We start from the raw sequence: 12,866 nt of genomic DNA on the forward strand, positions 1-12,866 counted from the left end.
TTTATGCAGCAGCACTTCTGCAAATTGTGTAAATTATATTACCCTTCTTCTCTATTGTGATAAATAATCACTAATCTAAAGAAAACAATTAATTTGTCCTTGCTTAAATCTGCACAAATATTTCTTGTCATCGTTGTCAAGTCACCGCAGTAAATTTGTGCACCTCTTATTTTCTCTACAGTAAAAAACTGCAAAATGGGCAGCTTTTATTTGCAACTCTGTTTTCGAAACCCAAACTTCTCATGCTCCAAATCATACTCCACAAGAAAATTCTGCTGCTGATAATTGCCCAAAATAATCGCAGGTCCACCATTACCGCCTGGACCTACAACCCCATCTGTAACAATGGTCAAGCACACAACGCCCGAGCTTGAAACCAGAGAGAAATAATTCGTCAATGGCAATTCCATCTTGGCACCCCCTTTGAATTGGAAGACCAATTCTGGGAAGTCAAGTTTCTTCTCCTTTGAAATGTCGAAGCAGGGCCTTAAGCCCGTTTTGTTTTCCAAGTCCTTGGCTCTTGTGTAATTCGCCATCTGGGCTTCGAACTCTTTGGCCACGGGTTCGAAAACCGGCTTCTCCATGAACGTGAAGGTCGAGCCTGAGTCGACTATGGTGCCGCCACTGCTGTCAGCTCCAGGAACCAGAAACTTGTAGGGGATTTTGACGTTCTTGTTGCCCACAATGACTTTTCTGAGCATGATGTAATAGTATTCGCGGAAAGCGGAGTTCGGAGGACCTGGGTTTTTCTGAAATGGGGTGGAGCTCAAGCTTTGAAGTTTGGTTTTGTTTCTCTGGCTTTCAGCGATGGTGGGTTCTTCTTCAGAGCTTGAGCTGCTGCTGTAGAGGACAAGGTCGCTGCTTTGTGGGGTGTCGTCGAATCTGTGAGAGACTAAGCAGTAGGAGAATTTGGAGAGGCCCATTTGGGCAGGCAGCGATTGTGGTCCGCGGCCAAACCCAGCAATCCCAGCGGGTTGGCGGATCGAGAAGAAAGAGCAGCCGACGAGAAAATCCGGAACAATTTTCTCGGGAAAATCGAGTGTCTCGGAAAGTAAAATCCCAACTGTGGCGCCTGAACCGTACTGGCTTATGTAAGTTGGGCAGGGTTGCGAGCAGTTTTGGGGACTCTTGTTGTTGCAATTTGGGCATTTGGAATTGACTTCTGGGCCAAAAATCCAACCACATTTGGGGTTTTGGCAGCCAACGATTTTGGATGAGGAGGAGAGTTTGGGCATGAAAGTTGGAATTTTTGCTGGGTTGATGTTTGGGAATTGGCATCTGGAGCAAATGTAGCGTTTGGTGCAGGGGAACCAAACAAGGCTGCTTCCTGTGTCCATAATGAAGGAAGAGGTTTGTGGGGGAGTCCCAAAGTTGAGGGAGACTGAGTAGTCACCATAGCTGTGAGCAAAGAGAGGGACTTCAGTGAGAGAAGAGTTGAGTTTTCTGGAGTTTTTGATGTGGTGGGCTCTGGAAATGGAGGCAGAGGCATGGAAGCTGAGGGCTTGGAGTGGATCTGAAGATGGGTGGTTGGGGAATGGGGAGAGAGGGAGGGTGAGTTTGGAGGAGAGGGTTAGAAGGAAGAGAGAGAAGAAAGAGGTTAGAGTGAGAAGGGACTTGGGATTGGCCATGGATTGTGAATTGTGGCAGGGTAGCAAGAGATGCTGCTGCTTTCTGTAGGTTGGGTTTTGGTGGGCTTCTTTATAATGAAAGAAGCCAGAACGGGAACAGTAAAAAGGAGAATCATGTTCGATTTGGGCAATAAAACTCCCCTTGCGCTGCACACAATTAACAGGACATGCCCCTGCGTTACAAACCTAATCGAGCTCATTATAATTCTTTTTCTTTCAATAATTTTAGAGTAGTATCTTATATTTACCACAAACAAACGAGCTTTATTTACCCAAAAAAAACTATCACACTTGCAATTTCCACTACATAAACAATTCAAGTGCTTTTTAGATTGGCTTTAATTAAGAAAGAAGAAACAACATCTTCAAAAGTTATAATGATTTAAAACTTTACAACTCTTTACCAAACTTTTGTCACAAAAAAAGAAATGCAAAGCTCTGAACGAGTCGGATGGGGTAGCCTCCCATCCCCCATAACTTGTCCGTATCAAGAAAGCTCTAAATGGGTCATGCCTCCATTAAGTTTCCTTCCCCCTTTTTTCTTTCTTTGTCGATAAAATGCTTACTTTATATTTGGAAGCTGGAAAACCACAACATGATGATTGGAACTTGGGACAGCTTAGCATGGAAGGAAAGCAGCAGGCCAGACACAGAGAGTACATGAGGTAGGGTAGCCTTGTAATTTCCTGAAACCCCAAGTCCATTTAGGTAGAGTTTAAAATGTTACAGTAACCCAGACACCGCCGAAAAGTCTGCGGTAAAAAACAAAACTTGTAGCCGTTTGAAAGAATGGTTACATACCGTGGTCAAAATACGCGGTAAAGCCTTTCGTCTCATTACCGTTGCCAAATACATCCGACGTGTCGTATATATGATGAGATTGATAATCCTCTGCTTCCGAGCTCACCGTAAACTACACATGGTGGTGGGAGGGACCGAGAAGAGCATCAGCGGTGTGGTGCGCTAGGTATTATGATCCGGATGAAACGACAATCAATTGGATCAGGACACGTGATTATGTGGAGCGTCGTCGTGTCACTCTCGCACCTCAACAGTCTCCGAAGCCAAAATCTTATCTATTTACAGAGAACCTAAGTCCACCAGTGACCAGTTGTATTAATATACCTTTCTTTTTATACTAAAAAAAAATTAGGGGAAAACTAGTTACTTTCACAACAAGTGTCAGGGCATATCTAAAATCTTGAGCCGGAAGGACTTACGCGTGACACCCAACTACCAGCTATCATCAGTGTGAATTTATGTAGAAAATTAGAAATCGCGCACTAACGAGGACTGCTAACACAGTACTTGAACACTGATTGAGTGCTGATAAAAATAATGAGGAAATTTTAATATCCCTTTTTTCAACTCTAAATTGTAGTGCTGATAAAAACAAAACAAAACCCCTAAAAAACCAAGTGCGCCACAGATGAAATTTTTATATATTATATTGTATAAAACGGTTATAAGCATGGCTCAACCCAACATAGATTTAAACAATAATAGTGCCTTTAAAGTATTCGGGCAATGCATGTTTGATGGAGCACATTTATCGGGAAGCTCATATGAATACTTTTGTTTTATTTTAGCAAATAGTAGGCACACTTGGCAATGTATACTATTGTTTACTGGATTGTTTTTTATGTTTTTAAAATTTATATTATGATACAGACATAAATTAGATCGATTAGTCAAGCAAGAATTTAATAGCGAGGGCTTTATACCCTTAGGTGAGACTATATTTATTAATCGTTGTATCAATTTAGTTAGTAAAATTCAACAGTTAAAAGATAATATCTCACCTAAAAACCATATATAAAACTCTCACTAAAGAATAATTTATTAGTCAAGAGAGTGTGTCGCCCACTTACACTCGAGTTGTATGCCAAAAACTGGTGAATGATGATAGTAAAGCCTTTTTGGATCCCAATATAAGGCTTGGATCGGATGGTCAATCAATAGAATATAAGGCTTGGGTTTTTATATACACAAAGACTTGGGCCTTACACTAATGCACTTCCAAGATGAGCCAGATACAAACAATATACGCAATTTGAAGTCTAGGGTAGCAAATTAAATTTATTCTTCGCATGCCATCCTTCAATCATAAGTGATTATTTCTTAATGTAGGTATTATAATTACAAGCCTAATCAAATAATCATAACCTCTTTTTTGTTAGAGAAGAAACATAACGTTATAATTTCAGACTAGCTAATCAAAGAAATAAATTGTTCAAGTATTTCTTTTTTCAATATTAACAAAAGTTCCAAGTTCGAATCCGCCTCTCAAATAAATAAACAAATTCCACAGTATGACCATTTCATAACAAATTTCACGATTCTCTTAATTCATTGTATTGTTTTCGTGGGTTTGTAGTGGGAATAAGTACTCATACTACAACTCTAAGCGCAAAAAAGTCCCATTAATTTGATTTGCAAATTTGATGCATAAATCCTATTCTCCTATTTGCCAAGTCAAACTCCATATAATTACCCAAAACAATCTTCCCACATCATCCAAGTTATTTGTCACAATTGAACAGAAGATAATTAGACCATGGCACCTCCATTTTCGCACCACCATTGAACACCAAACTTAATTGTGGGAAAGACATAGATTCCTCACATTCAGTCCCAAAACATGGCCCCAAAACTCCCACATCACCAGCTCTTTCATGATCAGCCAGTTGATCCTCAAACTCCTGTGCCACCAAATTGAAAATTGACTTCTCCATGAATGTGAGAGATGCCCCAGTGTCAATTATTGTCCCCCCACTTCCTTCATATCCTGGAACCACAAATTTGCTTGGGATTTTGATGTGCTTGTGCCCCACCATAATCTCCTCAAGCTTCAGATAGTGGTACCCTGAAAAATGTGAGCTTCCTGCAAACGTAGGGCTCGTGAGCAATTGTGTGTAGCTGAGCCCTACCATAGTTGCATTGTCCAAAACAAGGTTGGTGCTCTTTGACATCATCATGCTCATGCGACAAGCAGCAAAAGGAAAATTTGGTGAGACCCAATTGGGATGGCAGTGATGTTGGTTCACTGCCAAACCCAGCAAGTCCAACAGGTTGCTGGGATGAAAAATTGGAGCAGCCAACAAGAAAACTTGTCACATTTTGTTCCAAAGTTTCCAACATTAAATTCCCAGCTATGGATCCTATTGAAATCCCATAAGTTGTCCATGAAGCAAACAGATAATTATAAGATGGGCATGGTGGGCCAAGTCCACATTTGGATCTGATATATGGGCTGATGATTTGACTGCATTGTTTGTCATTGTACAACACATAGCGAAGCAAGTGCCATGGATTCTAATTCATTCTCTCTCAGCTACAGAGAATGATTTATATTGTTGTTTGTTGAGCTTTTGGTGTTAATTTAATAAACCATGATCAAACAACACATATAGGGAGGCAGTAGGCACACATATCTTTTAAACCGAAAACTCTTCGTAAATATAAAAGAAAAACTTTTGATTACCTATATATTCCTAAGCCGTTAGCAAACAAATGAAAATGAAAACCTTCAAGAAAAGGTTTTGTTTTATATTTGTTTTTCAAGTTGATAAAATAAAATATATAAAAATTTACTCGTTGTGATTAGATTGAGCTTGTCCAATGGGAGCACATCCACTCTAGTCAACTTGACTAATTTTATATTGAGTTTTTCCTCTCTTTTTTTCATTCTATTAATCTTTTTAAAAAAAAACCATTTTATCATCCTAGCTGTGCGGTTGGCCAAGTAGACCTTGGATGGGGGATGTTTTGTAATATATATATGCCACGTCAGCAAACTAAAGGAGTTTTTTACAGAACCTAACAACAGTGACCATTTATGAGTACACATACTAACCTTGAGGGCCACGAATTACACAAAAAAAACAATAAGGATGCAATCTGATAGTTTCGTAAACCTTAGGGACATTTTGTGATATTGAGGCCCTGTTTGGTATCCTACTCAAAAAAGTAAACTGAAAAACTATGATTTTTTTTTAAACATGAGTTTTCAAATAGTGATTTTAAGATCTAAAAACTTGTTTGGTATTGAACTCCAAACTATTTTTAAGATCTAAAAAAAATTGAAATTAAAATCAAAAAATCATAAACCCTAATCCCCAAATTGAAATTAACAAAAGAAAAGGAAAAAGATGTGAGACATAAACCCAATCAATTTTGGTGGTGCGCGAGAGAGAGAGAGAGAGAAAGAGAAAAAAAAAACCCTCACTTTTTTTGTTTTTAATAATAGGGGTGTTTTTGAATTTTTTTTTGGATTTAGGTTTTAAAAATGGGCCTACCAAACAACTTTTTATGGCAAATATGTTTTTGAGTTTATAAAATTGAATCCAAGTAGGATACCAAACGGGCCCTAAGCCATTTCATTAAAAGCCAAATGGGCAAGCGAAGAACACACAAGCCAAAGACACAGAAGAACAACTACAAACCCATACTATCATAATATTCTATAATTTTTCCAAATTTGAAAAAGAACAGCAAAACTCAAACCAAGACTAGAAAAAATTCCGCAAACCGAGCACAAAAATAAAACCCTAATAAACGTGGAGGACAAGGAAAAGAGGGCCCAACTAAGCAACACACATAGTTTAGAGGCCCAACCAAAGGTCAAACCAGTCATAAAGCCCACATGAGGCATTTAGATACATCCATGTCAATTCTCAATCGCAATTTTCTTGCTTAAATCCTAACCTCATACGTTTCAAGTCGAACTCCAAATGAAAATCCGTCAACAGATAATTACCAATAATGATCTTGGGACCGCCATTTAACTCAACATTAGACCTTCGAGAGGTTAATGACAAGCACAAGGCATTCACTTTCTCGTCATACAACTTACAAGAAATAATTAGTGGGAGGAAACACCATTTTTGCACCACCATCAAACACAAAACTTAATCCTGGCACGCTCTTAACGTCCACACCAACAGTGCTGAAGCAAGGTCCTAGAACCCCTTGGTTAGGAGCTCTCTTATACTCACCCATTTGATTCACTAACTCGTCTGCCACTTGTCCGAAGATGGAGTTGTCCACGTAAGTAAATCCGGGCATGCCGGTGTCGATGATGGTCCCACCATTCCCATCAGATCCTGGTTTCGATCTTCATGTGGAATCTTAATACTCCTATTGATCCCAACAATAATTTCTTCAAGATTCACATATCTATATCCGTATAAATTTGGCATGCCCGGGCCTTTCACCCATGGCGTGTAGCTCAAGTCATTGTACACTAAATCATCATTCAAAACTAAAAGAGAATTTTTCATGTACCAGTTGTGAAGGCAATGATTCAGGGTAACTATCAAACCCAATACTTCCAAGAGGCAAATGGGTCGATTGTTTTGTGCACCCAAACACAAAATCAGTCACAGAATCCTCCATCACTGTTGGAATCCCACATCGGTGGGGTGAAAGAAAACAAATGGGTTTAAATAGAATTACCACACTCTAACTAATATCGAGGCCTTTTGTGGTAAAACCCCACACTTGACGGATTGGGCAGGTGGTAGCCGACCTCTGAGTTTCAATTGCCGATGTGTGGATCTTCACGTGTGATTACACGTGAGGGGGAGTGTTGGAATCCCACATCGGTGGGGTGAAAGAAAACAAATGGGTTTAAATAGAATTACCACACTCTAACTAATATCGAGGCCTTTTGTGGTAAAACCCCACACTTGACGGATTGGGCAGGTGGTAAAGTGGGGACAGTATCGATATTGTTAGAGTGGGACCCATCGGGCAGATCCAAAAACTTCAACAATCACATCAGTCATTGCATCCCCATTTATAGTCCCTAATGCAAACTCTTCTGTGGTCCAAGAAGCATACACGAACTCATAACTAGGGCAACATTTGGCATAAATGCATTGAGGTTCCTTACGATGAATTAATCAACAAATTTTGGCTTCGCAATGCATAGGCTTTGTAAACGAACGATCTGGGTAAAAAATAGGGCTTTTTTCGAGGTTGATGTTTGGTAAGGAACAATTTGAGCAAGTATATTGGGAAGTGCATGGTGCCCAAACAAGGCTGCTGCCAGTGTCAAAGGTGAGGGGTATTGTTTGCTTAGGGTTTCCAAAGCCAAGAGAGATTGTATATGCTCCGAAGTTGTATATATATCAGCTTTAAGCTGTTTGAGAATCTGAGTACTTCAACTACCACTACAGCTTTCACTTTGTTTGTGTTTGACTGTTTAAGTTGTTTTCCAATTATAGGTGTTTCAAATCTCAATGACTCTTCGAGATATCGTACTTACAACCTTTGACCAATTGGTCATATTTGTTTGTTTGGTTAATTTGCAGCCTCTTTTAAACTCTCGTATGTGTTGGGTTTGATCTCCAACAGGGCAATTGGACTTCGGCTCTTATTGGGTCAACCTTAGAGATGAATTGATTTTTGGCCCAATTACAATATTGGGCTAGAGATGGATTGATAAATGCAGACTCCAAACATCTCTTAACCATTGGATCATTAAATTGAGCAGCCACAATAAGCATGATCAGTGCCAGGGCAGAAGCCAATTGGCACTTCCCCTCCACGCAGGGTCAGAGTTACGGGTCCAATCCATCTCCTGCTCTGATATCATGTTAATCTTAATAACGTAGAACTTATTCTAGAAAAACCGGTTTATAAGGAAATGGTGCGGAGGCAATATGAGACTTCACTATCACACGTTAAGTTAACGTTGCAATAATAATACAAATCAATGCTTAAATTACACAAAAAAACATCAAGGGCTTGGCAATGTATTGTTTACATCTTGCTTTTTGATCGAATCAAGCAATGCATCATCAAAAGTTTTAATAGTTATATTATTTATTATATAAAATTCATGAACCAGAACCATGTGCCATCCATAGACATACATGTTCGTCTTTTTTTTTATGAAGAAAATGGGGGTAAACACAAGCACCAACACAGCAACTAACTAGAACTAATCAGGCGAAGTGCAACTAACTAGAACTCTTTGAATGGTCAAAATTTCACCATCTCAATGGCAACTAAAACCATGGCGCCAATTAATGTCCCAGAACATCATCCACAAACTCTTCCACGGTTTTCGATCAAATATATATATAATATGTATGGATCAAGCTTGATATAGTATATTAGGTTAAATGTATCATATATTAATCGAATCTTTTACGTAAGCTAAGGTTTGGCCGACCACTAAGTTTAATGGCATGGCATGTTTTTGGCCTATAGTATATATAAATCTAAAGACTAAACTGAACTGGTCATGTACATAAGCGATTAAATTTTGTATAAAACTGACAAATCATCGCTTTTTGATGAATAAAACTGAAATTCTAGAGTTGATATTCTGGAATTATTTATGTCCAAGAGATCTATCTTTGCGTGTTTGAAATCTTGAAGTTGTGTGTGTTCCATTAATTTATATGTTGTTGCTCCAAGTTAATAGCAAGTAAATTGCAAAGAATCTTGTTCCAAATCATTTGCATATGCCACCATATCTTTGTTTTTGTGTAAACGTATCTTGATGGGGGATTTCGCTTCGATCAGAATATCTCTTTTAAGCCTTTTCTTTTTCTTAATTTTTTATTTCTATGGAGTCTACAAAATCACGTTGAACTTCCAAGATTTTGGGCACATAGTTAGATTATGTCACTCAATTCGCGTTGTAAGTTGTAATGTATGGTGCAAGACATAAAAGTAAAACATTGGCTTAGGTTCGAGTTCCGCTGTTGACAATCCCTCTTAAAGTAACCTCTCCTCCTCTAAATTTTTCTTTACCAAGAAAAGGAGAAAATAAAAAAGACGAGGACGTCATATTTGTTCTGAATTCATACATATGTTAACTCGTTTGTAGGCGTAGAGGTTTTCTCGAATTATTTTTATAAAAAAAACTTGTTACAAAACCAACTGCCAACATCCAACTTCCAAAGTATGAACTAGTTTTTTCAGGAAGAAGGAACGCATTAAAGAGTGAAGGTGACAAGGTGAATCGCAGTCGAGCAGGTGATGATGATTAGGGAAAGGTGGGGGGCTAGATTGTCTGGAAGGTGATCCCATCTCTTATGGTCATAATCATTACACTTTGATTGATTGAGTTTGATTTGTCCAGAAATTGAATGCACATTTATATTATATTTAATAGAAGATCAACACAATGCATACTAAAATAACTTTGATATTATATTTTATGGTAAATTTTTTTAATATTGAAGATTCCTTAATAGTGTGTTTGGATAAGGAAAATAAATTAGGGATTTTATAAAAGTCAGAATTTTTAAATTAACATGAACCAATTCCTGTATTTGGATTCCAAAGGACATAGAAATTTAGAAATTTCGCTTGGAAAAAAAAATATGAAATTTGGAGATCATAAATCCCAACTTTAAATTCTATCTAAAAGTCGTCATTTCTCAAATTTCAAGAGAAATTGAGTTTTTAAAAATAATAACTTTACAAATAAAGGTTAAATTTTGTATTTTAAATCCGTCACCCAAACAAAAAATTTTATAAATTTTAAAACATTAATTTCCGTCATTTTAAATTCCGTTATTTATAAATTCCTTTATACATTTAAATTTCCTCATCTGTACACGCCATAAATTTAAATTTTCATTCTTACATATATTCTGAACAAAATGGTAGTGTTTTAATGTAATGAAAATTTGCACCACACAAAGTTCAGAGTTGACATTTATATATTCTTTGCAATGTAATTTATATGTAGATAAGGGTGGATCTAATTAACAAGAAATTCCCAAAATCGTTCATATGGAACAAATCAATCCAATTAATCTTTTCTTGTCCTTGCTTATTCTCGGATCAAAAAGTTGATTAATCATTCTAAGAACTCAAATGCAAGTTACATGACCTAATTCTTAGTTAAGTATTATTTAATTTATTAAGTGTTCAATTGTAATTTTTAATGTTGAAAAATCATATTTTAGTCCGTACAAATTTGATAATGAACGAATAGAAATTTTGCTTATCACTCTCAATCTTTCATACTAAGGGCTAGTTTGGCATTGCTGTGCTGTGAAAATAATCGTTGTCAGATTTGCTGTGAGAAAAATCAGCTGTGAGAGAAAGCAGTTTGGCGTTTGGTAAACTTTTGGTTAAAAGTGTTGTTGGTACTAATTCCCACATAATCAGAAAATAATTGCCGCATAATCATTAAACCCAACGCCTCTTCGAAACTGATTCATGCATAATCAGAAAATGAAAGCACATCATTAGCTGCTTTCCCTTATAACTTTCTCTCACAGTAATTTTTAACAATAAGTGATTTTATCGTAGTTTACCAAACGGGCTAGGCTTACCAAAAAATTTTAAAAATCACTTATCATCCCAAATAAGCAATACCAAACGGGCACTAAATAGTTCAAGTGGTTAAATATGTTATTCATATATATGAGATTTGAGACTGTTTTTTAATCTCACTACCCAATATTATTACTTATCTATATATATAGCAAAAGGCAGAGAATGGTAAAACATTTAAAATACAATGCAAATATTAAGAATTGAAATTATTAATTAAATGAAGATAATATGATAAATTTACACTTTTTCATATTAAAATAAAATAAAAAGAAAAATAAGATAATAAATTCTATTTTCATGAAACACAACTTCCCATCAATATTTTTTTAATTTTAAATATTTTTTTTAAAAACCCTCTCACTGCAGAAAAGCGTGCGAAAAGACTAGTATTATTATAAAATAAAAATAAATAAAAATCCGATGCTCTCATTAGTGACATAATTACCAAATAAGAAATAAGTAAATGTGAGAAATTTGTTAGATACACACTTGTGTCACACGGTACAAAGCTGAGGACATCACAGTGAATCAGAACCCAAACTGCAAAGTGCAAACTCTTTTGGTGGAGTGGGACCCTCGGAACAGAACATCAATTTTTTCTGGAAAAAGCCGAAGCTCTTCATCAATCTGCCGACACTATTGATGAGCAGTGACCACGTATCAGCTTTTCCCGATCGATTTCCACGTGGAAGAACGAAGGCCGTACGATGTGATGTGCCTGACATCAGCTGCATTTAAGACGGAGAGTAGAAAGCGAACCCCCAGTACACGTGGGACAAGCCGCCGGCAAGCAACCGACTGCGACTGGAGAGACTGGAGAAGAGCAGAAGGAACAAAAACCAGAAAGAGAGATAAGAAGAAAAAAGAAAGCTAATTTTTGCACAAGTGTGACAAAGGCCTGTTGTTCGACAGTGATGGAACTCTGCCTCGAGATCCCCAATGTTTTCATTGGATAACGCACCCTTTTATAGCATTCTTTTTTAGTTTATTTTGTGTTGGAAAGATGACTTTTCTAAATCAAGATAATAAAATATATTTTTTTAAGTTTTTTTATATTTTTTTAATTTAGTAGGATGCTATAATTATAGCACTAGTTGAATTTTTTTATTTGGATGATTTGGTGAGAATTTACACGTAGTTGAATTTTTTATTTTGTAAATAATATGTATGTGATATAGTTTAGAAATGAAGGCATCTTCAAAAATTGAAATTGAATGAGATTTCAAAACTCTCATTCAATTATTATTAGGATAATCCAAATTAACATGTTGTTGTGTTTGGTCACTAAAAATATTGTATTCATATTCGGCAGTATGGTTATTTTGTATTTTGTTATGTATAGTTAGTAAAATATGAAACGGGAAAAGTACGAATAAAATACATACGTGTTTTATTCTGTAAATTTTTGACAATATACAACTGAAAAGTTCGATTACTATATAATTTTTATTTAATAATATGTGAAAAATACGTGTATATAATACGTGAATTCTATCAATATTATTGAAATTTTTGTAAAAAATATATGTATTAAATGTAAAAAAATACATACATATATGTGTATTGTACGTTTGATTGTTAAAAAAAGTGTATTTTACCGAGTTTAAGACGTATACGGAAAATAGAAGTATTATTGAAGAAATGATGTATTGAGAAAATCTTAAGTTACTTGAATTTTATTTATTAATATATTTTATTGCCTTTTGGTATAAATTGGTTTTTAGAAATGAATTTTATGTTTTAGAACAGTTTTACCCATTTGCCATGACAAAAGGCAAGGGCAGTTATTGTTTATGTGAATAGTGACTATCTTAGCAATTTTTTTTTTATGCATTCCCACCCATTGCTATGACAACTCAAAAGCAACCACCATTCACATGAGATATGAAGAGAAGAATTTGTATGGAGTTTTGGTGTGGGAAGTGA

General features: G+C 36.3%; 2 protein-coding genes across 2 annotated transcripts; both read right to left on the reverse strand.

Annotated features, from left to right (window-relative positions):
• On the reverse strand, positions 1 to 1,692 carry LOC110759150 (putative aspartyl protease At4g16563). Its single transcript, XM_088244765.1, has one exon. It carries the CDS (start codon positions 1,626 to 1,628, stop codon positions 207 to 209), a length of 1,422 nt encoding a protein of 473 aa, XP_088100891.1. The 5' UTR covers positions 1,629 to 1,692; the 3' UTR covers positions 1 to 206.
• A 2,458-nt stretch (positions 1,693 to 4,150) lies between these two features.
• Positions 4,151 to 4,561, reverse strand: LOC148293287 (aspartic proteinase nepenthesin-2-like). The gene has a single exon (XM_088244661.1). The coding sequence runs from the start codon at positions 4,559 to 4,561 to the stop codon at positions 4,151 to 4,153; it is 411 nt and encodes a 136-aa protein (XP_088100787.1).
• Positions 4,562 to 12,866: the final 8,305 nt, after the last annotated feature.

This window comes from Prunus avium, chromosome 7 (genome assembly GCF_965620075.1).
Source record: "Prunus avium chromosome 7, drPruAviu1.hap1.1, whole genome shotgun sequence".
In the NCBI taxonomy this organism is placed as follows: Eukaryota; Viridiplantae; Streptophyta; class Magnoliopsida; order Rosales; family Rosaceae; genus Prunus; species Prunus avium.

Bases quoted from the DNA above. Each gene is read 5' to 3' on its own strand.
- LOC148293287 (XM_088244661.1), bottom strand. From the start codon at position 4,561: ATGGTAGGGCTCAGCTACACACAATTGCTCACGAGCCCTACGTTTGCA.
- LOC110759150 (XM_088244765.1), bottom strand. From the start codon at position 1,628: ATGGCCAATCCCAAGTCCCTTCTCACTCTAACCTCTTTCTTCTCTCTC.